Source organism: Aureobasidium melanogenum (assembly GCF_000721775.1).
Source record: "Aureobasidium melanogenum CBS 110374 unplaced genomic scaffold scaffold_22, whole genome shotgun sequence".
NCBI classification, from domain to species: Eukaryota; Fungi; Ascomycota; class Dothideomycetes; order Dothideales; family Saccotheciaceae; genus Aureobasidium; species Aureobasidium melanogenum.
Window position 1 is genome coordinate 57,762 of NW_024470074.1, and position 24,791 is coordinate 82,552.

The window sequence follows — 24,791 nt, forward strand, 5'->3', positions numbered from 1 at the left end:
TGCCAGGCGGCATCCTGCACAAGAAGAGCACTAACGTGCCTGCTTTGGACGGACTGCGCTATAATTAATACGCAACTTCCGTACTTTGTGCACACTTTTGCTCCAGCATCCATCGTTCTCCTCGTTCATCACTACCACCACCATAATCATCATAGCTCATCATTACTGTTCGCGCCGAATCAAGATATAGCACTCAAGTGGAAACGTACACAATCCCGAAATATTCTCGAGAATGCGGTGTTCTTTGTGCATACTTGCCATCTTCTGCCTGGGTCTGACCATATCGGCGTACCGTCTTGAAGCTGGTGTCGGATTCAACCTCGATTTAGATTACGGGTAAAACTCACACTAATCAGAAATCTACCAGAGGCTGATGTATCATGCAAATAGTACTGCTAGTATACACTTCGCAAATGGCTCTGTCCATGACGTTGTCAAGATTGAAGGAGGAGCGTCCTACAAAGAGATCATGCGGCGATTATCAGATTTGAACGACGAATTGTCGCAGCACGAAAACAACTTCAAAGCTCCTCCCTCAAAGAATGCTCTCCATCAATCACCCGCATTTGTTTTGCCAACTCGACTACAGAAAGCACTCAATTACGTATCCTCAATGTGGCCGAGGAAGTCACCCGCACCGCCTCCAGAAGCCGAATCACTCCTTTGGATGCTCAAAGCTCTAAAAGCATCCTCAGAAACTTACCTCGAGACCCCAATTCGGCACATCGAAATCACCAATCCCGCGCTTCTTGGAACATCAGAGATCTATAAAGCGAGTATTAGCTCGGCATCTTCGGCCCTTGGTTTGAAGATGAGCAGCTCCCACTATCTGGCCGCAGAGGCTGCGGCTAGAACATACAACGTCAGAGGATATTGCGATGAGTCATATGACTTTCCTGAGGGCCTGAATGAAGATGACACTCCATACCGCTTGTTCGTGGCTTTGAGTTACAATCGTGCTGCCTTCTCAGCCTTTCTCATGGAAGAAGTATGTGATGTGATGTTCGATCTTCGGACCTACCACAACAGATCTCTCGGCAGTGACAGCCCGCTCTCCAAGGAAGAAAGACACGCCATGATGAAGCACGCTTTGGAAGACGTCACCAGACCACCGTATCCTCAGAATGTTTTGGGCCACGAACATGTACAGGATATTGTTCTCTTTGGAGAAGCAACGGAGGATACTACGTTCCGTTCAGTACTCGAGGAAGTTTTCGGGCCCCGACTAGACAAGTGCGATGTTAGAAGACAGCAGGATGTAATCGACCCCTTGTTCGCGGCTTCGAGAGGTGCGGCTAGGGATAGTCAGCTGCTGGAATATGGGGTCGTTGAGTCAAGTCCAACAGGGTGTCCTATATAGACGAACCATACAATATCAGTATGTGAGGTGTTCATTCATGCTTCCCTCATCGACGCCTGTTTGCATATCTGCTTGTTAAACGCTGTCGCTTAGAGGAACGAACAAAGACAAATCTCTCCCCTACACTTTTTAATTCCATCATCTCTAGCCATGAGCATAGTCCAAACGTCACCATCGTGAACACAATTCCTCTAGCAAAGCATGTGCAGAAGAAGAAACTCTACATGTTTAGCCAAGTACCTTGCCAGCCAGATCATCGTAAAGCCAAGGCTCTTTCGGGGCCATACATGACCGAAGGGATACGAACCACGACCTGCATATACATCTCACTATCCCTCGTCTGGCCATTTAACCAAGACCAAAACATACACAAGAGACAAAATCTGTAGCCTGTGAGAATCGAGTCTCACGTCTCCTAAAGCCAACGTTATGACTCTACCATGCCCTGGCTTGAATCGGATAGCCACGTGCTCTGCAGCCTGTCCAGTCGGTGCGAACGGTGATCATAATATAGTTGAGGCGTCTTTGAACCACTAGACCAGATTAACTTGATTGTCTGACGACCCAAATCTTGGTCGTTGATCAATGTCTGCCTTTGGATATCCAGATGAGGTGTGGTGATGGCTGGATGGAACACTTTCATCCCCTGGCTGGCGTGTTATACCGAGGAGAATGGCTGGACGAGGTATGATTCGGCGAGCCAAACATCCTTATTAAGATGCAAAGCACGGCACAAAGCAAGAAACAGTTGATCAACATAAAATACACAAAAACACTATATACTTATTCAAGACCAGATCTCGCTACAAGAAAAAAGGCACACTCGGTGCGGTAGGGGGGGTATCCAAAACCAAAACAACTTCTTTCATTATCCTTTTTCCTTCCCATTATATAATCTCCAGTAGCAACATGCTAATATGGCGCTCTACTGACACCCTCGCCACCGGCAACATCTTCTTCTTCGGTACCAATGGAAGACAACAAGTCTCTGAGGTCTTTCTTGCCGTGTGTGCTGGCGGCACCGCCAAAGCCTCGGGCAGAGCTTCTGCTGGCGACTCTGCGGCTGGCTGGTCTGTTGACTAGAGCTTCTTGGCGACCTCTTTCAGAGGTAGGCGCTGCTGAAGGGAGAGTTCCGTTGGTAACCACCTCGCCACTGTTGAGTCTGAGAGCAGGTGCGGGCGGTGGTTGCATTGTGTTGTTTGAGCCTTGAACAGCATCTTGGGTGGCCTGGCGATGAGGTGGGGGACTATAGTCACTAGCATCGTCTTCGATTTCGCCATCTTCAACGTCCATCATGCTTTCACTCGAGTCGTCGCCAGCGCCAGCACGGCGTATGGACATAGCAGATGAAGGCGGTGCCTGACCAGCAAGGACACGCTTCAGCTCCTCAATACGCATGGCTCCCGAGTTAGTGACGCTGCTAGCACCATCGCCATGGCCAGATGTGCTATTACTCGGACGACGGCCGGCAGGGCTTCGGCTAACCAGTCGACTGCGGACTTGCGAGTGGCTGGTACCAGCTCTTGCGGGGCCAGATCTCGAGGTTCCACCATTGCCGAAAGTCTCGGAAGTGCTGCGAGGACTCTGGTATGGGAATGTGTTTGCAGCGCCAAGCAGACGGCGATGATCACCGAGGGCGACAAGGTTGGTGCCTGATGGGTGTGCAGACGTAGTGCCAGCACGTGAACCACTCAATGATGTCGATTTGGGTGCTGCAGCTGCGACGGTTGCGAGGAGCTCTTCCTTCGACCAGACTGCTGAGAGCTCATCAACACAGGACTGTGGAAGGTCAGCCTTCGATCTGTTGGGAGCGGCCAAGAAATCATTAGGAGCAAGGTTCAAGGTAGGCAAAGAGAAACTGCGTCCGGGGCTACCTGGTGTAGCCGGAGGTGAAGCAACGCTTGCGCTGTAGGTATCGGAAATGCGCTCGACGAATTGTTCGCGGTGGTCGAAGGGCTTCAGAGTTTGAGACTCAACAGTAGTCGCCGTCAACTGTGTAGGAGCGGATGCAGCCACCTCTGCGATTCTCGCCAGTGATACAGCAGGAACCTGAATACCGTGGACCCAGATTCCAGCTTGCTGTCTACGAACAACTTCAGATTGAACCTCGTTGCCGACAACGGAGTGCTCAAAGTTGAACTTGTGAGCTACTGCCCATAGATAACCATGAACCAAGCTGCCGAGTCGAACCTTGGCCTTGGGGTTCTCAATAGCCTGAATGTCTTCTTGCAAACGGAAAATCATGGGAAGACCAGAGCGAACAGCATTGACGCCGAGTTTGGCAATCATGGACGCAAGCAAGTAGTGCAAAAGCAGGAACTCATGATCAGCCTCGGGGCGATCGGCAAGATGCAAAGCATCCTCGTAGATGGCAAGATGGAGAAGTTGCAGGAAGAAGGAACGACTCTTCCTTGTGCCGCGCCCACGTGCTGAAGCATTAGAAACAGCTCTGCGAGCCATGTTGTTACCGTTGACATTGTCCCGTTTCTGCTTCTCGGAAGTTGGCTTTTCCTCGATCTTCGAGTCGGTTGCACGAGTTTCAAGGTCAAGCCATGTGCACAATGCGTCTACATAAGCCACACGTACTGGACGGTACGAATCGCGCAGCAGCCACTGAGTCCCCTCCCAGACTCCAATGGGAACAGGATTCTGATTCTTGGTCGACTCGTTGGCCGAGGGGTCGTTGCTGTTGGCAACAATGAGAATGCGCTTAACAGAATCAAGTGCAACTTCTCGAGCAGTGTCAAATGAGAAGAAGCCGTCGGTGTTAGGCCTTTCCTTCAAGCCACTGTTAGCGGCAGAGTCGTTGGAAGCACCAGCGGGATCCTCGATAGCATTTGCGGTAGCAGCAGGCATGTTGGAGCCAGCAGAGGCAGGCTTCAAACGGAGCAGAAGGGCCGACACCATGTCTGAGATTTGATCCGTGTAGTAGACGTGCTTTGCGAGATTGACAATGCATTGACGCAAGTGAGTAAGCAGCTCAACTCTGATGGGAGAAGGTGTCTTGACAACTTCCATGACAGGAGATTTTGGCTTTTCGTTGGAACCATTCAGGTTGGGAAGAGTGGTGCCAAGCTGCAAAATCAAAAGGATGTGCTGCACCAAACCAAGCAGGATGTCCATGACTGACAATCCGATCAAGTTGATGTTAGAACCAAGGATCTGCTCGATGATGACAGCCAAGACGATTTGTTGCTGTAGAGCATCCTCAATGATGGGGCTGTGAATCAGAACATCGACAGCAGTGAACAAGACAACAAAGCGATCCTGGACAGGAGTGAACTCGCATGCCAGCTTGACCAGGGCAACGGACCAGGCGTGAGCCGAGTTTTGTTGTGAAATGTATTCAAGCATACTCGAGGTTGCCATGCGGACTTGGGCACGATTGTCGACGTCGAACAAGGCCTTGAAGCATTGCATAGCCAGTATACCAGCCTCTTCCTCTGCATAGCGATCGGCTTCTTGGGCAGTGCCTGCGGCAGCACGCGGGTCTCCTTCCTCTTTTGTGGCTGTACTGCGGATTGTCTGCATGCTGGGACGCAATCCTTGTTGAGCATGCTTTTGCTCATTCAATCGCTCGTCGAGTGTGGTGAGATATGTGGCATCCTGCGAGTAGAGGTTGCGTAGAACGGCGGGCAGGAAGACGGGGATCTGGCGACCTGGCTCACTAGCAAGAGCTTGGGCGTTGGCGATACTGCGCAATGCCTCGAGACCAGCTTTGCGTAGCTTGAGAGCATCGCTGGAACCACCGGCCTCCTTCGTCTTCTTGTCGGCGTATGCTGTCCATCTCTTGACCACATCGGCGAATTGCTGGCGGTATTGAACGTCGGCGGCGAGCGTGCCATAATCTTGATCACGACAGAAAGCGTCCCACACAGGGAGACATGCTTCAATCAGACCGGTATCGTTGGAGTGGCCCAGGACTTCTTGCAGGATGGTAAGGACATGAGGGGCCAATAGGGGGAATGTGTCGACTGAGGAGATGCTGGACGAGTTGAGGAAGGCGGTCAAGATTCCCAAAGTGACGTGGACTGCTCCTATCCTGCCCTTGTAGACATCCGAGGCGGTGCGCTTCTCCAGAAAACTGCCAACCTTTGTGAGTTTGGCCCTACGACTAGACGCGTAGTAGACAAGATAGCTGAGTTCGCTGCCGTTCGGCTTTGCCTCGCTCGCACTGCCTGCCGGGTTCTTGGGTAACTTTGGGTAGCACTTCAGGATCAAAACCTGATGTTTCGGTCGGCATTTCTGGCGGAGCGCATTCATGTTGGCTGACAGATGGCGTGAGTCTTGGGGTCGATCTGTGGAAGCCTGCGGTGCGGTGTAGAACGCCGCGTGCTTCAACTGATCACTCTGCGCTCTCGAAGACGAAGACTGTCGAGAGAAATTGCTGCCCAACGCCGTATGGGACACGACACGTCGCGAGATGCAATCAACGACAAGACTGGAAACGATACTCCCCAATGTCGCTTTCGTATATCGTAATCACGTCCGTCCCAATCCTAAAGTGGCTGGGCCGTTTGTTCCTTGGCAAGATGCGCGAACCGGTCGGACCCTCTGCCGCGTCATTTTCCAGAGCATCCGTCAGTCAAGCCAACACCAAAGGCCTGTATCTCGAGGGAAAACATAGTTTCGTACATCATGGCTCCAGAGCTACTCCTTCTATATTTCTGTTCTCCAACAGAACAGAACCCTGATCCTTGACTTACCAAAACGCCATCTTGTGCTTTCGACAAAACAAAACTCGAATCACCCAACCTCCCGTAAACTCCTGGACACACGTTATCCTTTACTTATGTACCTCCATCTCATCGTTGCCATCTCATCACTTCTTCAAAGCTGCGTGTGCTTTTTCTTCACGACACGTTTTCCACTGCTGGCCGTAGGGTACATTGGATCCTGCTGCCAGCCATGTAGCTCGGGTCGCATCTAACGACCTGCCATGCCCATGCCGAACCTAGCTGCTCCAATCTTGTGGAAGGTGCCAATAGGTTGGAAGCCCCTGTAGACCTGTTAGTTCGTTGCCACTGATTCTGGTCGAGATAATTCTTACTTGGCAAGATCAATACCCGCTTCATCGTCGGTATCTGCTCCATAACGCAGAGAGCCCATGTTCTGTTGCATTCCATTCATGTTGTTCGTTGCATAAGCGTGACTGTTGAGAATATTGCTAGTGTTTGGAGCAGCTGGTGCTTGCTGCTGGTTAGTGCCATTACCCAAAGCCTGCATTGGAGGACGCATAGAGTTGAGTGCAGGCATATTTGACTGCTCGCGTTGCTGTTGCGTCTGCACTTGCTCTTGCTGGCCTGGCTGAACTTCTTGCTGCTGCTCGGATTCGGGCTGTTGCTGCTGAGGAGGCTGCAGCTGAGGAGCATTGAATGACGGATTTGTCATGATGCTTTGTTCTTTCTTCTGCGAAGATTCGCGCTCGAAGGAGGTTCTCTCGTTGCTCTCAGGAGGCATGCTAGTGCCAATATGCTCCTCCGAGTCGAATTCGAGCTTGGCTGAACGACTGTGGCTTGTTGCGGGCCTTGGAATGCTGCGAGTTGGGCTGCCATCAATACGATCGGGAACACCCGATGCCCGAGGAGGTGAGCTAGATTGAATAGCAGGCATATCGTCATCCTTCTCGTCTAGGATGCTCTTCTTGTCAACGGCACTCTTGTCGTCCTCGTCCAGAACCTTCACGTTAGCTCCCATTCCTAGAGGCTTGAAAGACGAGAACGGTGTTGCCTTCAAGGGACTGATATCTGCAAGTGGGCGCAAGGGTGTTGAGCCGAACTTCCAGAATGGTGCAGGCGACGAGAACTCCATGAATGCTGAAGGACGTTGAAGGGTTGAAGGAGGCGCCAGCTTCTGGCTGCTGCGCACTGGAAAGGGTGTGTCAAGGGGTCCAATGCGACCATCATCGTTTATGTAAAGCGAGGGCGGAGAACCGGCAGCATTGGCAACAGCAGTCAGGTGATTAAGCGTACTCTTGGCCGAAGGAGGGTAAACAAGCTCTGGGTCATTTTCATCGAACTTAACGGGGCGTCGGGAGCCACGATCAGGGGTGTAGGCCTCGGTTGCGGTCGGGTACGAGGATGGATAGGTGTGCATGGGAGGGCTGTCGCTCTTCTCGGTCTTACTAGGAACAGCGTGAACAGCGCCATTGAGCTTTTGGTGGGCGGAAGAAGGCGGCTGCAGTTGTGCTGGGCTGGACGGGTCGATCATGCCAGAAGGCAGAGGGTTGGGTCTGCGGCAGCCCTTCATGCCCTGGCTGAGGAAGGTGTCACGTTCCTTAGGCGAAATCATCCACTTCATACCCTTGCCAGGCTCATCGGTACGACGGGCGATCTTCTCGAAGGCCTTGTTGAGACTGAGGTTGTGGCGAATCGAGTTCTGCCAGCCGCTAGTGCTATAACGGTAGAAGGCGTAGTTGGCCATGATCCATTTGTAGATATTGTTAAGCGTCATCTGCTGTTCGCCAGTGGACAGAATAGCCATACCAATCAGCTGAGCATAAGAGTGAGGAGGCTTCAGATCTTTGGCGCTGTCTGCAGAGTAGTCGATAGATTCGGTCGACTCGAGCATGACACCGCGAGAGTAGCCTCCGGTCGAAAGAGGAGATGGACGAGTACGCTGCGATGTAGGAATGTTCATGCCGTGGTTGCGAATAGGTGTACCCGGAATGGGGAAAGACTGTGACTGCAGACCTGCGTACGAGTGAGGGTGTACACGGTGTCCCGTGCTGCCATCGGGGAAGCTAGACGAAGGGTGGGCAGGGCGGCGTACTGATGAAGAAGGACCGGGCATGTGAGAAGATGGGTTCGGCGGAGGATTGCCGTTGCGGCCGTCGGCTTCATGATCCTCTTCTTCGGATGTGTAGGTCTGGCGGACAATTGCATCGGCGAAAACGGGGCCGTCGTCCTCATGGCGAGCGGTGGTGATGAAGGCCATCTGAGTGCCACTGATGTCAATAACACAGCCGGAGCGCAAAGCAGCGCGGTTGCCACGCTTGAGGAGCTGTGTGTCGACTCTGAGGCCATTACGGCCGTTGACAGTGATAAACCACTTCTCCTGCTCACTGTCGTATGAGATGACTGCGTGCAGACGCGACACCTGTCGATCAGGACCAAGGTCGATGGAGATTCTCGACTTGGCCGAAGGGTCGTTTGACTGGATGATAGGCGAGTTGAGAGTCTCGGCCTTCTCGTGTGACTCGGGACGACCAATGTTGATCTCGACACCTTGAATGATGTATGTCCAGTTGCGACCGGCGATTTTACCATAGCCAGGCACGTGCTCTCTACCCTCGAGTAGGTCGTTGGAGAAGTCGTGTGTCGCGTTCACTTGCTTGTCCGAGACCTTGAGCTTGGAGATCACATCGACCTCGGAGGGGGTCGAGGGTTCTGTTTCGGCGTCGGATTGTTCATTTGCTTCGGTGCCTTCGGTATCTTCGCGTTCGTTGGCGCGGGCGGTCGTGACCTTTCTGCGCGTAGCTGCGCGGCCATTAGAGGTAGGGGCGTCGTTGGCACGCGCTCTCTTGCGAGAGGTGCGCGAGGGTGTAGCGATGGATTCGGGAGTGTCGGCGTCAGACACGTCGGCTGCGGTAGCCGTGGCTGCCGCGGCCACTTCTGCGGCCTTGCGCGCAGGTCTTGTGCGCCGATTTGACGGCGGCATGGTGATGTGTTGTGTGATGCGTGCTGCAGAAATAGAAGTAAGGTTGTGTTGACAAAGACGTCGCTGGGTCGCGTCTGTGATGTCGGAGTGACGGGAAAAAGCAAGCAGTTGGTGGATGGAAGCGATCGCGTCTCAAGAGCGGGCCAAGAGTTTGCCTCCGCAAATTTGCGTGGGGATGAGAGCAGGCCTGATCCCGTCGACCTCAGCTAATATCAATGGTTTTCTGCTTGATCGTTGAGTCTCTGTCTCTTTCGAGAGAGTGCTGTCGATGCTGGTAACGTTTATTGCTCAAAAGTGCTCGGGGTGGGTGGATTCGTTGGGTCTGGATCAAACAGGCCTCGAGACGCTGTCAGCGATGGACGTGCTGTTTTGTTGACTGACGCGCTTGATCAACAAAGGTTCTCCGACAATCGCTTTGTCCTGTAGCTCTCTCTTGAATCACTCGAAATACTGCAGAGTCGAGTCCAAGTCTTTAACAGCTTGATCGAGAATAGGGGCAGTAAAAGGGTCAACGTTGCATCCGTTTCTATCACCTCCGCTGAACATTCGTTGTCTGAAGAGTACCTGCGAAAATCACCCTTGTGCATCCGCATCCGAGATCAACCCACTGCTTGATGACGCTGACTGTTTTCCCCGCTTCGGTACAAACACAATCTTTGTTGACAAAAGTAAACACCTATTTCAACCATTATTATCTTTGCGTTTGTCGGTATAAGACTCGCAAAATGTCTCTGAAAGGCGTCCAACAAGTCTCAAAGACCATCGGGTCGGTGGTGCCCATACGTATGAGTCGTATCAAGAATAATCGGTGACTGTTTCACCGTTCGTTAGCCTATCATCCCTTTGAAGCCTCCTCATACATCCACACCGCCCATCATCATCCTAAATCAGCCATCTGTACAGAAACCAATAATGTGCTGATACATAGGATCTGATCCTGCCAATATACATGCAGGTTGGTCAGCAAAGCCACCGTGTGTTGCCTACGTGACTGTGCTTGCAGCTTCTTTTTCGAGTTTACAGATGCTGTCCTGATCACCCTGGCCGCTGTTAATCAAGGTGTTCAACACTGGATTGCTATCTTTTCTTATGTGTATGTGGTTGCATGGTAATCTTGAATGTGTTCGGGGTGCCTTTTTGTCAATTTTGGTGTGTTTTTGAGTCTTGGTGGTGCTAAATGCTCGAGTTGTCGTTCTGGAAAATACAATGTGCATACGTGCATACCTCCCTATGTGGTGCTACCTAATATTCTGTAGAAAATCACCTCATTGAGCATCGCGAAACACAATGGAGATCTTGCTCCATCGCGATACTCCGACACACCATGCTTGCCACGCATCACTCTGAACAGGTATTCTCACGAGCATTCAGGCTCGGATGATATCGTCGTCGGTCTCGGAAGATCATACGAGTACGCCGAGCTTGTCTTGGCAAAAACGGCAAACATCTACGAACCTCCAAGGTCACCGAACCAACAACGCGTACTTGCACACCAACATTTTCAACACCCAAGCATCTTATCAGGAGTTTTGGTTTTTCGCGTCACAAGTCCTGGACCTTGCACACATAGCATGGCCCCTCAGGATAAGGCCGCTGCTGGTTCAGCCGGAGCAAATGGAGCCCCCAAGAAAAAGCGCGTCGTTACCACTGCTGCAGACAGAGAAAGGCTCAAGCTCAAAGCCGAAGATGTCAGATGGAATGCAGCAAAAACTCCTGAAGCAAAAGCCTGGATCAATTCTACCAGACTGTTGAAGGAGTTTCTGGGAAATGGAGAAGATGTTCTGGCTCTGAAAGTCGGCCCAGCCACGAGACGTGACATGTGGGCCAAGGCTGATGCCATGGGTTTGCATGTTGAGATGTTCGATACGCAAGCACGAAAAGATGGACCAGTGGAGAGCTGGATTGTGCTTGGTCGAGTTGCTTCGCGAATGGCTGTCGCTGGTAAAGTCAGAGACATCCAGCGCCAGGCCAAGAGACAGCTTCAAGAGGCCGAGGATGAGAACGATGGCGAAGCTGATGCTGGAGCTGACGAGCCTAAGAATCCTGCTGACTTGATTGATCCTTCTCTTCGCGAACAAAGAGCCCCTGTGGCTCAGATGATGCTGCCGGGTGCCCAGCAAGCCGAGGACGCTCGCGAGCAATTGCCTTCTATCGATCATACATCAAAGACGACCGGCAGCAACAATGAGTCTGCGCAGACAGCACTTCCAAATGAGGATATCGAGGCTGCAAAGCAACTCAGGAGCCTCAAAAGCTCAGCTGTACCCGCAAGACCAGTCTTCCGAAAAGATCCCGGTGACGTGGAGACTACTCCAGTCATGTCAGGTGCTCTGCCTCAAGAGACAAGCACAGAGCAACCCGCTACTGAGGAAACCACCGAGAATGATCGCATCGCAAGCTGGGTATCACAACAAGCCCAATCAGCCCAAACAGAAAAAGACATAGTCGACCCAACAGGACTCTGGAAGATCTCCTGCGCAGCAATCGCCGAACAACTCGGTTCGACATCTCCAGACTTGACACTTACAATCCACCTCGAACCAACCCGACCCCAAAATGACAACGACACTGACGACGAGAACCCTGCATCAACTACCGACGACAACATCCCCGACTCTGAACTCACAGAAGCCCAAAAAGCACGTCTGGGGACCTACCAGCTCTGGGCTACTTTCAACCTGGGTCTCTATCAAGGCATCATCCGCTTCATGTCCCCTGACACTGTCAGATCCAATCCTACTCCTCGCACATCCTTCGATCTTCTGTCTACTCAACTCCCCTCTGCTGAAAACCGCACTTTCCAATACAAATGGCGAGGTCGTGAGACTTCAGACTCTGAAATCTCAGTCGAGGCCGAAAACGCCACTCAATTCATCAAATTCGAGGATGATGGCGTAAAGTTGACTGGCGTGTTCGAGTGCGAGTATTTGGGCGAGACTGGATTCGAAGGACAGAAAGTTGGAAAAGGAGAAGCTACTAAAGAGCACTTGGGCAAGGCGTGGAGTCAGGTCAGTCCTCAGGCTCATGATATGGAGGCTCAACAGAAGGCGTGATTGTCCAATGCAAGAAATGGTGGCTGCGTTGTCTTATGGCGTTTCGAAATTATAGACTTGTTTGTTCTCGCTGTTTGTTCACTGCCTTTCTCACTCGCATTGCCCGTGCATATCGTCTTTATTCGTCTCACGTTAGATTTCACATTGGAAAGTACGGCAAAAGCACCAATCCTTTTTGAGTGGGGAAACCTGGCCATAGTAGCCAAAACCATGTAATTTGAAGCTCACCAAGTTAGAGTGTGCAGCTTGCTAAGATATGTTGAAAATGTGGTGTGAATGCAAATATTTTTGTCCCCCTCCTTCATCATCATGATTCCCCTTTTCCATCCACCCAAATTGCCAGAACATCATTCAATCAGATTCCTCGGGGACATCTTCTTCAGTGCCCATCAATCCGATAGCCCAATGCACGCGCGCGCTAGTCTTTGTCTTGACAAACTTTCTGTCGTTTTCGGCGTCCCATTCAGAAAGTCGTGGTTTACTGGCTTGGGCTTGTGCGTAGTTGCCGTATCGTCCGATTCTGAAGTCGGAGAATGTGGCTTTGCTCACGCGTACGTGAGGTGGTCCTCGACCTGCGTCCGCCGCGCGAATCCAGCCACTCTGACATCCTTCGGCGATGATACTGGCAGTAGCCCAGCCGATACGTCGATCGGTTTCGAAATAGCGTTCGACGAGGAAGGCACGGTGAGAGGCATCGGTGTATTGAATACCAGCAAAGAATTGAGGAATGACCATGTCGATCATGGCAGCGGCCATCCTGGGATCAAGCGGATGGTCTTCGGGTGGAGTTTGCATACCCGCTGAGATCCGGCCAATAGCATAGGCGTAGGGTTTCGTTTGCTCCGCCGCTGCGGCAGCAGCGACATGGGCGGCTGGAGGCATGTTAGGGTGATTGCGGAGAGCTGCTATCATGGCCATATTGTAGGTTGCCCAGAAAGCGCTGATGTCGTATGAGCGGTAGACAAGAGCTGGACCAAATGGCGTATTGAGTGGAGGCCCGTATTCACCATCCAAGGGTTGGAAATAAGGACCCAAACTGGATGCCACAAAATCCAAAGCCGCTTTGATGTTGTTCCATTCTTGAAGAGCGGTCGCCGTTGCAAGGTTCAGATCTATGCTGTCATATGTGTGGGAGGTTGTGCTTGATGGTGAATTCGAAACTCCTCGTGAGGAGAACATGTTCGGTGGTGTGGCTGATGCATTGTTAGATGCGCTTGATGCACGTCTCGAATTATCAAGCGGCGACCCCATGCTTGATTTCTCGACTTTGAGCTTTCTCTTCCTATCTCGAGAAGCAAAATCTGCGACTCGAGCGAGAAGAAGCATAACGTGATCGAGTGAACCATAAGGAGCTTCAGGTTTACCCAGTGGTGCACGGGGTGGACAATCAGTCCATCGGCTATAGTCCATCCTGCAAATTGTCAGCGCAAAAATTTAAGAGATAGGAAATGCTTTACATACATTAACGGGTCGGTGCTGATCAAACTGTGAAAAGCATCATTCTTGCAATACCACCAGTACAAGTCTCTCAGAGTGTCGTAAGTCTCCAGATTGAACGGTTGTGGAGACGGCATCGCCTCGCCAATATGACCGTATCTGTCGTAACTGACTCCAGTGCCACAGATTGCTCCAACAATGTTCTCGTCGACTTCGTCCATCTGATCCAGCAGAATGTCCTGCGGCGATTTGTCTGGAGACATCTGGGGGATGCCAGTAGCCGAAAACCGCGGCATTTGTTGGTCTTGCCGCGCCCTATTGACAGTCTTCAATTGCTTGAAAGTTTTGGTCATTCCGGCAAAATCTATTTCCACCACTAGTTGTCGAGCGCCATTGATATGGCTTTGCCAGTTTGCGTGGTTGGCAGCCATACATTCGTAGTAACCAAGCAACAACGATGCCGCAAGGACGGGTACCGAAAGTCTTTTCTTCGGGTTACCAACGCAATTGTGAATCCTCTTGAGGGCGTATGCATAGTGCTTGAGTGAGGGCGTCTCGGAGGCACCTTGTATCTTTGCTATTTGCAAACTCGATATCGCAAGCATCGACTGCAAAAGGCCTTGGTGATGCAATGCTGCCATAGGCAAAGTGTGTGTCCAAATACACTTCCTTACCATTGGCTTGGCCTTACTGTCAGAAGAAGAGGGATTGAGCCGCCAGATCTGTCTTGCCGATGTGGTCAATATTGCCGAAGTTTCGGATATGAAGTGAGCAAACACCCTAGCCGTGGCTGGATTCTTTAATGGATTTGCAACATGTTCGGGTCGGTAGCTGTCCATGGCGCCACTGAACACGAATGTATCGAATTGTCGGGCATCCAGTTTTGCTGCATCGAGTCCATACTTGGAATAGCGGTGAAGGCGTGCCTTTCCTCCGTTGATGTTTTGTGCCTCAAACTCGGTATCCATATCCAACATTTCGTCCTCGGTGTCAACATCATAGTAGTCCTCGTCATGAACTTCAATGGCTGCTTCATTCAGAATTCCATCGCGACCAAGCTGTGTTTGTAGTGGAGCATTGTTAGCCACGACCGGGATGCTTTGTAGAGGTACTGAATGCTGGGTTGGATGTGCTCGCTCTGTTGTCGCCTCGTAACCATACGGTACCCCACCTGGTGGTGTTGGGGCTAGTTCCGAGATATTTGGACTGGTCAAGCCTTCTCCGTGCCACTGTTGTGGAACACCTATCGGCTGTTGATCATCTGTGACATATGCATTGGACCAGAGCACTGGCGTGAAATGGCCTTGAACATCCTGCTGCCAACCAGTAATAGGATATTGTTCAATATAGGGTGAATTCTCCGGGATAGATTGGTACAGAGCTGGATTTGGTGGACTGTTGTCAACTGGCACACCGTGAGGGAATGACGAACTTCCATCCATGAATGGTTGCATATCAGGAGATTGTTCGAATCGTGTTTGTTGTTGCGGCATGCCATGTAGAATCGGGTCGAAGCCTGGGTGTTGATTTATTGGTGGTGGTCTTTGGTGATCCATGGCATCCCCAATCGGCCCATACTGTTGTGACATTTGTGATGCAACAGAAAGCGAACGTGGTTGGGAACCAGGATGTTGAGGAGGATACACTCCGTGATGGCTGTGCTCGTTAGGAATACCAGTAAGTCCAGCATCGAAGGTTATGGTTGCACCACCATGTGGTAGATATTGGAAATCGGCGGGCTTGAAGACAACTCGCTGGTTGTAGCCTTCACATTGCCGCTTTGATTTCATGCAATTCTTGCATACTGGCTTGCCTTCATCACACTTGATTCTGCGTTTCCGACAGGTGAGACATCCAGTCTTTGTCCTCTTGCGGGCTGACCTCGCCGCATCAGAGCTGCCCGCCTGCGCGCTGCCCGCTTCGCGACCCTCGGACGCGCCGCTGTTTTCCTGTTTTAAAGCGCACATCGTGTAGCAGTGTTAGGTTGATTGCCCAGGACTATCTGGAATTCCAGATGGGAAATCACGCATAGTAGACCTTCGCAAAGACGTGAGGTGCAAATAAGGACGCCCGTCCGCGCATACACCAATTACACAAGTGATTTGGTGGGGAGGCACTGGCCACTTGTTGCTGTATGCTGAAGCTGGAACGTGCCACCGAGGGCCCGAGATGTCAGGAGACTCTGATAAAGATTGCAAGCACCAAGCGCGAAATGAGTGTGCTGTCGATAGACGTTTGTACTTGAGCAGGAAAGCTGAACACAAGACAAGAGGTGTGCTCCAGGAGGAGAGATCCGAAATGGCCAAGTGCTCTGCGTCTATCTGTCAACGGTTTCAACGGCGTGAAAACGGGCTTTACTTCCATCCGTCCTCGAAGGATCCGCAGATATGCCGGCTCCGTGTGCACAGCGCTGATGGAGTATGCTTTGATTGTGCCGCCCCGCCTTCATGTAATTATCACAGCTGCTCCGAGTGTTCTAGTTAAGCTCCGTATGTAGCTAAGGCAGGGCTAGATGGGACCGGCGCAAGGATGAGGGCGCGATTAATTTGTAAGTGGCTCGCGCCTTCCACGCGACACAAGATTTGCCGAGGCGGCGTGGGGAAGGGGTGGAAGCAAAGTAGGACAGTCAAAGACGATACGCCCGTACCACCTAGCATGTTGTAGCTGACATATCATGGATTCCTTCGATGGCAGCTTGCAGATGCTCCACTATTATTTTTCGAGCTTGTATAGTTTTGCATGTGATGTTCTTGGACCAAGGTCCGTCTAGACATGTATTGGCTTGACCCTGAGACCCTGATGTGCCCAAGGCATATTCGCATCACATCAGAAGCATCGTGACAGCGTGCAGACATCTCTCAAGACGAATCGAAGTATGGTGTCACAGCAATTCATTGATTTGCCCTTCATCATGTGAATCACTATCGAATTGTTGCTCTGCAATGCACAAACGTAGAAGGCTGAATTGAACCCGCAGCATGATATATTGGGTGGCTTCGCTGACGAATCACCGTCTCCACCGGAACAATTTCTGTCCTGTCTCTTGCTTCTAATAAGGAAGGAGCGCAAGTCCCTTCTATCGTCACCACTCGTACATGGTACACTAGAACTTGGTACTGTCTGCTAGTCCCTAACATCATAGGTCCCTACTGCTTATATCAACGTACAGCGTCTTCGCAAGCCTTGCCCCTTTGCTTCAGCAGCAAGACGACATGATTGTGAATTAAGTTGTTCAAACGATGCCTACTGCCAATATATCATGACACGGTATTAACTCTCGGCGAAATCTAATGACTCGCGGACAGGACCCCGATTGCGAACGTGCCCACAACGAAAGCTGCTTCTTCACAACTCGAATTTCAACAAAACGTATCCTCGTATCGGCGTACCGTGCGATCGGTCCATTGCATGTGAAACCACGTCTATCTCAAGGCCTGGCAACAATAGACGACTGATAGAGAGAGGTTGGACGTATGGACACTGTGTCTGACCGCGAGCCTCTCCATCTTCTTTAAGATGATCCAGAATACCAACATCTCATGCAGCTTTTGCGCTGTTGGCCTTGGGTACTCCAATCTCCATGTGTTGTAGCAGCCTATAGTGCCTGCTGTCAAGCATGCTACAGGTAGCACAAAGTTTTGCCTGTGACCTAGTTATATTTATATTTTTCTTTTGGCCTATATCACAGTTCAATCCGGAAAGCCTTCCGGCACGGAACTAGATTCCGTGCTTGTTTGTAGATTTGACAATAATCGAGTGTATGTCTTCGCTGCGCCGAACCACTTCGAGACACATGTAGACGTTCGAGAATTGACTTTTCACCACAAAAGTGCTGACAGCTTTGTGCGCCCTGCGAGCGTGCCTCATGCGAAAATCGAATCATATGGCCTGACAATGGCAGAAGCGGCTGCTTTGTCAATCCTGCTTGATGCAAATCATAGCAAGTCAAGTTTACAACAAGCAAGACCTGCTGTAGTCTTTGAGATAGCGAGATACCTGGTGAAGATCTCATCTCGAATATGACGCGACAGACAGGATTTCCCAATAAATACATGGCTTGAAGCGTGCCTATCTCGTCAGCGGCGGCCCTTTATAACCTGCCGACTGGATGTTAGAGCGAGACAGAGTTCAGCCAAGACCCTTCTGCGCCCTTGCCGCTTCATTCGAAATAATAGCCGTGAACAAGATCGTCTTCCCATGGCGACCTGTCTCCAAACAGCTACAGGTTGTATACACGAGCAAAAGAGCAAGTTTATATGTGCTCTTCCATGAACCGTTGTTCAGCAGTGCCGCTGGAAGTGCCGGCTGGGTACGTACTTATCTGCATTCATTGTGGTCCTGCAGCAGCTTGGCGTATGCTGCGTGCTGTTGGAGATCCCGTTTCCATAGAAATTTTAACCACCGGAGTGCGGCAGTCCCACAGACCATCGCTTCGCACTCTAAACCTGATATCGAAAAGATTGACAAACAAATGTGGATACACGCGCAGCATTTGCGTGCGCAACCCTCAGAGAATCGGCAGAATTGCGAACTCTTCCGGCGGCGAAGCTGAACGCTTGCCCATGAATTGAACGTTGCCTCCAACTTCTTCATCCGACAATGGTGGATAAATTCGAAGAGACGTCCTGAAATGATGTCATTGTCTATATCCCCGACGGTGGGGACTTCCACTCCTTGGGGCCCCAAACTCGTGTCCCGCAATAGTGTGTGGGCTGGGGTTAGAATATAAAGGCAGTGGAGCCTCAGTCAGAGCTATGTGAATACTCCTAGACGAAACGAGGCTCCAGGGACGAGGCTGGACATCTACTACCATGTATACCATCTCAAATATTTACGTCCTCGCTGCCTTTGGCACGATTGGCGGTGCTCTCTTCGGCTTCGATGTTTCTTCCATGAGTGCATGGATTGGCCAGGACCAGTACCTCGACTACTTCAATCACCCTGACTCGAACTTGCAGGGAGGCGTGAGTTTCTATCTTGCATATATCATGTTACAAGGCCATTTTTGTTGACCAAAGCACAGATCACTGCTTCCATGTCTGGTGGTTCTTTCCTGGGTGCTCTTGCTGCTGGGGCCATTTGTGATGCTATCGGTCGTCGCAGATCTTTGATGCTGGCATCTGTGATCTGGATTATCGGAGCGGCCATTCAGTGCAGCTCTCAGAACGTCGCCCAATTGATTGTGGGTCGTCTCGTCAGTGGTCTTGCTGTTGGTATCACATCTTCTCAAGTGTAAGTAATGCACTTGCCTACCCAGGACGTTCGACATGCCGCTTCAAATGTGGGACCTGGAGTCCAATTGTTCGGCGGAGGGTCTTTTGATCATCTTCAGTGCAACCTCCAGCCGACGGGCGCTAACAAGACTCTAGCTGTGTATATCTCGCTGAACTTGCACCTGCCCGCATTCGTGGACGCATCGTAGGAATTCAGCAATGGGCTATCGAATGGGTAAGAAGATACCATTTGGCATGTCGATTTTTTTGCACGATTACTAACCTGCCGTAGGGTATCCTCATCATGTTCTTGATCGCCTACGGCTGCGCCAAGGGAGTCAGTGGTCCGTCAGCCTTCCGTATCGCTTGGGGCATTCAAGGTATCCCTGCATTCATTCTTCTCGGATCTCTGTTCTTTTTCCCTGAATCGCCCAGATGGCTTGGATCTAAGGGACGTTGGCAAGAAGTTGAGAACACTCTCGCCCTCCTCCACGCCAAAGGCAACCTTGACGACCCAGCTGTGCAGGCTGAACTGATGGAGATTCGCGAAGCCGTCGCTGCATCTCAAAACACTGAGGGAGTTACCTTCTTCGGATTGTTCAGCAAGAACATGTGGAGAAGAACCATGTGTGGCACCACAGTTCAGATGTGGCAACAGCTGCTCGGAGGCAACGTCGCCATGTACTACATCGTCTACGTCTTCGAAATGGCTGGCCTCGGCGATCAAACCCTCACCTCGTCTATCATTCAATAGTAAGTTCTGCGCCAATTCATCTCTTACGATAAGCGGACACTAATGATATGCTTAGCGTCATTTTCCTTGTCACCACTGGTGTCATCTTGCCCTACATTGACAGAATTCCTCGTCGTCTGCTTCTCTTGACCGGATCCATCGTCTGCTGTATCTGCCACTTCACCATTGCTGGACTTATGGCTAGCTACGGGCACCATGTGGAATCTATCGATGGTAACGATATCCTCAAGTGGAAGGTTGACAACAACACTGCAGCCAAGGGTATCATCGCCGTCAGTTACATCTTCGTTGGCTTCTATGGATTCACTTGGGCTCCCTGTGGCTGGATCTACAGCTCCGAGGTCTTCCCTCTCAAGTATCGTGCTCAGGGAGTCGGTCTTTCTGCTGCCACCAACTGGATCTTCAACTTTGCTCTTGTAAGTCTCTGCTGCACCGTTCTGCCTGAATACAGCTAACATTTCATAGGCATACTTTGTTGCTCCTGCCTTCACTAACATCCAGTGGAGAACTTACATCATCTTCGGCGTTTTTTGCTTCGCCATGACCTTCCACATCTTCTTCACCTATCCAGAATCCCACGGAAAAACTCTGGAGGAGATCGACATGATCTTCGAGTCTCATATCCCTCCATGGAAGAGCAACCAAGTCAAGAGCCGCTTCGACGAACGAGTCGAGACTGCTGTCCGCAAGGGCTCTATCACTGAGCACATCGAGAACGAAGCCGACAAGAAGAGCTCTGACTTTGCTGTCCAGAAGGAGACTGTTTAGATGTTACGAGCTGGGCTCGTATATCGACCTTCATGCTGACATAATGATCGAAATTGGGTTGAACTAAAGGTTGGGCATTAGATTCGGAGTTTATGGTTATAGAATCTTGGCATAGATATGAACTGATACCACTTTATTTGTCGTGTACCGTGCACACTTTCAGCTACAGGAGGTATGCAGTTCTCCCTATTTATTAAGGCGCTACTTGAGAGTAAGATACTTGGAAAGGGAGAACGTGAGATCACGCGACGATCGTCGGGAAGTAGCTAGGGACCCTGCGAAGCTTGTTGAAAATGAAAGCGGAAGTCACGACGCACCTTCCCAAAATTTTCCCAAAAAATTCTCTGACCTTCACCACACCTATACCAGACCTCCCAGAGGTCGCGAGAGCAGCAAAAGAGATGATTCCGCCCGGGTTCGAACCGGGGACCGCCTGTGTGTTAGACAGAAGTGATAACCAACTACACCACAGAACCATGTGATTGATGGCAAGTGTGTAAAACCTGTCAACATGAAGTCATGCAGAACGCACGACAGCACGGCCGTATGGTCCAGCAGCTTGTGCTGCGTGAGCAGGTGCAGAGAATGGAGTGATTCATCGTACCTGTAGTTGTTACGAATATATTGTGGTTTGAAGCCTTGAGTCGCTGGAAAACCAATAACTCGTTGTTTTCGACAAGCACCTACCTGACGACTCGCATACTTGATCCAGTGGCATCATTTAGCCTTGGCTCAGCAACTCAGGAAGGATAGCGAGGGTCGCGCGACGCCATGCCCACGCTCTTGCGCCTATGGGTCTCTGATATCGCCAGAGCCCTATTCACAGGTCTTGGTCTGACTTGGCTAGGTCTGGGTTCATTGCCAAGTGACATCCAGGGCAACGATTCGTGTGTGGTCACCAAGTTATCGCGTGTTGGGGATGCCAGAGGCAACGGCTAAATGGCGACATGATACCGTAAGCGTCCTGACTCGACTCTCGGACTGCGGCGACAGGTAGCTCTGACAAACGAAGATACAACAATAGAGAGACAGCAGAACTACCGGAAGAAAGGCCTAGAGTAGACCCCAGAGTGGTGGACGACGAAGTTGTTGAGTGAAGAGGTGAAAGGCAGCGTGTCGGTGGATTCAATTCGCCCCGACGCCAGGCCCTGCCGTGCCACCTGCCTGTTTGAACTCGCATATTCATTTTTTTTTTTCTTGACCATTTTCTCACGTTCAATCGAACACGACTTTTATCGACGACTGCTCTAACAGCCTCTGCTTGCTTGTATCGGAATGCAGCAGGACCCGTCGAGCCAGGCATATGCAGAGGAGCTTGCTCGCTTACGAGCGAGCGAGTCTGATTCTGATGCTGAGCTTTTGGTGCGTTCAACATATTTTCATGCAGAACCGCATCATGTATAGATAGGCGATGAATCTGACAGTGAAATTTCCGTAGGAAAATCTAGGCTACAAGCCAGTATTGTAAGTTGCTCGTACATTTGCATTTGGCTACATCTCATGATCTACAAGGCATCGTTCCTATACGCTGTTCCACAACTTTTCAACAACATTTGGTGAGTCTTGGAAAGCCTGTATCAAGAAACCTCTTCTGATCACCTTAACAGCGGCGCTGTATTTCGTGGGAGGCGTTCGTGTGACATTTTCTACCGGAATCAGCGCAGGCGGCAATCTCGCGTATTGGACTTCCTACATTGTGACCTGCGTCTTCACATTCATCACAGCGGCTGTCATCGCAGAGATATGCTCCTCGCTGCCTCTCGCTGGATCCATATACCTCTGGGCTGCCGAGGCAGGAGGGCCTAGATTCGGACGCTTCTTCGGCTTCATCGTGGCTTGGTGGTCTACCACTGCCTGGACAACTTTCTGCGCCAGTAACACTCAGGGAGCTGTCAATTACCTTCTGGCTGAAATCGTGGTCTTCAATGTTGACTACCCATCTGATTCGGATCACATCAAATACCGCGCTGTTCAATGGGCCGTTACCGAGTTCATGTTGGCAGTCGCTTGCATCGTCAACCTGCTCCGTCCCAAGTACTTCCGCTGGATCTTCTATGCATCTTCCGGGATGGTATTGCTGGACTTTGTGCTCAACATGGTTTGGCTGCCAATTGGAGTGGCCCAGACTTATGGCTTCCGTACTGCTCATGAGGCCTTCTTGACTACTTACAACGGTACTGGAGCACCTGCTGGCTGGAACTGGTGTTTGTCTTATCTGGCTACCGCTGGCATTCTGATCGGATTTGATGCTTCTGGTCATGTCGCAGAGGAAACGAAGAACGCCAGTGTGAGTGCAGCTAGAGGTATTTTTTGGAGCACTGTGGTTAGTGGTGTTGGTGGTTTTGTCGTGGTTATTCTGTTCTTATTCTGTGTGGTAAGCTATGCTGCCTCTGATGCACTGTTACTTCGCTGATGATTGTCCAGCCTGATGCAGATACCTTCTTCCAGTTTGGTTCTGAGCAGCCATTCGTACCACTTTATGCTGTGGTCCTCGGTCAGGGCGGACATGTCGTCATGAACGTTGTCTGTATCGTAGCCCTCTGGTTTAATACTGCAATCGCTGTCCTCGCCGCATCAAGATTAGTATTTGCTGTCGCAAGAGATGGTGTTCTTCCCTTCTCTGGATGGGTCTCTCAGGTCGCGAATGGCCAGCCCAAGAATGCCGTGATTGTCGTCTGGGTTGTTTCAGCCATCATCACCTGCACAATCCTTCCATCCAGCACTGCATTCACCAGTCTGGTTTCAGCAGCTGGTGTTCCTTCCGCCGCTGCATACGGTCTGATCTGTCTTGCGAGACTCGTGCTCACACCGAAAACATTCCCCAAGCCTAGATGGAGCCTTGGAAAGTTCAGCAAGCCTTTCCAGTTCATCGCCATCTTCTGGAACGGCTGGGTTGTCGCTATCTTGTTCTCGCCGTATGCTTTTCCTGTCACGGCTGGCAACCTGAACTATGCCCCAGTGATCATGGCGATTGTCACAATCTTCGCCATCGTGTCGTACTTCGTTATTCCTGCGGAAAGATGGTTGCCGTCGCATAGGATTCAGCAAACACTCGAAGCAGAGGGACCCAAGTCTCCTCGTGTTGATACCTTTGCTCACCACTAGAAGGTTCGTCAAGACGACAGCTTTCAGTGTCAGCTATGTCTCATCTGCAACCATACACTGTATATATTCTTCATCCACAACGCAATTATTCGAAGAGCCATCTGCAAGCACAGGCTCGAGGAGATTTGTTGACCATCGATGTACCAAATTCAAGCGAAGAATGACATTGTCTCACCAACCCGCGAGTTCCAAATCCCACGCGGCAGCAACGATACAATGGAGATGTATTTGTCGGAAGCATGTAGCTGCTGACTCTCTAAGTGCAGTGGTAAGCAGGGATTCGGAGAACAGTGTTGCCATCCTGCTTCTACGTCGTTACGGCGACACCAGACCCAGACAATACACAACTTAACATGGCCAACATGACCAGATGTTTACGATGACCAAAATGGAGAACATATGCACATGCAAGTCTTGTCAGCATCAACAAACCTCCTCCGGCAACGAGACAGTGGACACACGAAGTCGAAGGCGCCGGGACACGAGACAAGAGCGGAGAAGCTGCACGCTACCGGCCGCGGACGACTCGGACGGACTCGAAACATGGGTGCTGGGAGTGCCCTGTCACAGTGTCGTCACCCTCGAGTCTCAATCTGCACCAGCGTGCTCACCTAGCACGGCTCGAATGGAGCGCCGGTAGTCATCACTGTGATTGTGTCTCGGGCATATAGGGGAGGCGTTTGCAAATGAAATGGATCCACGTCGCAGGTGTTTTGAGGCTCAGCTGCAAAAACATGCCTCAGGAGATGAGAGTGCGTGAGCCGATGGAAAGCAAAAGAGGGGGCGATTTCAGGAGCAACCTGAGTGGCTTGGCGCGACTAGCGCGGAGGGGCTATGCACAACAGCCAATAAAAAGAGCAACAGCCAATACATGTTTGGTTAGTGCGACAAATCTCAAAGCTTTTCCCGTGTTATCTCTAAGGCTGCGTAGACTTTGTTGCTGCTTGCTATGCCCTGCTTTGCTTGTTACTGCTGCTCGCAGTGGTGCTGTCTGCCGCCATCGAGCGCGAGGACGTCCACCAAGACAAAGCCTTTCTCATGTCACAGCTCTCTTCAGCCAAAGGCCTTCAACAGTCCAGGCATGCCCAAAGCAGCGGCGAAGACTAGGGCAAACAACGACGATATTTTTCTCTGACAGTTTGGAGAGAAAAAAAGAAGAAATAATGCAAGGGTCAATCACGTGCTTTGAGGGAAGGTGCGAAAGCCCAGTAGTTAGGAAGGCGCGTTGTCAGTGGACTGGGCAGTTTCCATTTCTGACTCCCGCTCTCTTCTCCATTCTCTCTCTCGACCTCGTCGCCAATGCTTCTGACCGTCGCCTGATTTCCTCTCTGCCGTTGCGCTTCTCGTCGTCGCTGTCGCATACCTTCTGCCAGCTATTTTCGCCAAATTCGGCTTCGATCTCTCACCCTCCCGTCTCTGTCCTGACCCACCCTCGACCAGCA

The 24,791-nt window shown here is 51.0% G+C and overlaps 7 protein-coding genes across 7 annotated transcripts; 4 read left to right on the forward strand and 3 right to left on the reverse strand.

Annotated features, from left to right (window-relative positions):
• Positions 1-373: 373 nt before the first annotated feature.
• On the forward strand, positions 374-1,360 carry M437DRAFT_68530 (uncharacterized protein; the record flags this gene model as incomplete). Its single annotated transcript, XM_041025123.1, has 1 exon — positions 374-1,360. The coding sequence occupies one exon, from the start codon at positions 374-376 to the stop codon at positions 1,358-1,360; it is 987 nt and encodes a 328-aa protein (XP_040876931.1).
• Positions 1,361-3,031: 1,671 nt separating this feature from the next.
• M437DRAFT_9817 (uncharacterized protein) lies at positions 3,032-5,623 on the reverse strand (the record flags this gene model as incomplete). Its single annotated transcript, XM_041029116.1, has 1 exon — positions 3,032-5,623. A coding segment is annotated over one exon (2,592 nt), but the record flags the coding sequence as incomplete, so codon positions are not given.
• Positions 5,624-7,621: 1,998 nt separating this feature from the next.
• Positions 7,622-7,930, reverse strand: M437DRAFT_55484 (fork head transcription factor; the record flags this gene model as incomplete). Its single annotated transcript, XM_041022882.1, has 1 exon — positions 7,622-7,930. A coding segment is annotated over one exon (309 nt), but the record flags the coding sequence as incomplete, so codon positions are not given.
• Positions 7,931-10,590: 2,660 nt separating this feature from the next.
• Positions 10,591-12,072, forward strand: M437DRAFT_77685 (uncharacterized protein; the record flags this gene model as incomplete). Its single annotated transcript, XM_041026854.1, has 1 exon — positions 10,591-12,072. One exon carries the CDS (start codon positions 10,591-10,593, stop codon positions 12,070-12,072), a length of 1,482 nt encoding a protein of 493 aa, XP_040876934.1.
• Positions 12,073-12,441: 369 nt separating this feature from the next.
• On the reverse strand, positions 12,442-15,386 carry M437DRAFT_14692 (uncharacterized protein; the record flags this gene model as incomplete). Its single annotated transcript, XM_041018773.1, has 3 exons — positions 12,442-13,483; positions 13,534-15,025; positions 15,134-15,386. Coding segments are annotated over 3 exons (2,787 nt in total), but the record flags the coding sequence as incomplete, so codon positions are not given.
• A 2,934-nt stretch (positions 15,387-18,320) lies between these two features.
• On the forward strand, positions 18,321-20,244 carry M437DRAFT_77687 (general substrate transporter; the record flags this gene model as incomplete). The annotated part of the gene is made up of 6 exons (XM_041026855.1): positions 18,321-18,473; positions 18,533-18,741; positions 18,879-18,957; positions 19,015-19,475; positions 19,532-19,892; positions 19,942-20,244. 6 exons carry the CDS (start codon positions 18,321-18,323, stop codon positions 20,242-20,244), a joined length of 1,566 nt encoding a protein of 521 aa, XP_040876936.1.
• Positions 20,245-21,519: 1,275 nt separating this feature from the next.
• On the forward strand, positions 21,520-23,349 carry M437DRAFT_68535 (amino acid transporter; the record flags this gene model as incomplete). The annotated part of the gene is made up of 5 exons (XM_041025124.1): positions 21,520-21,606; positions 21,683-21,708; positions 21,757-21,800; positions 21,852-22,618; positions 22,669-23,349. 5 exons carry the CDS (start codon positions 21,520-21,522, stop codon positions 23,347-23,349), a joined length of 1,605 nt encoding a protein of 534 aa, XP_040876937.1.
• Between the last annotated feature and the right edge of the window lie 1,442 nt (positions 23,350-24,791).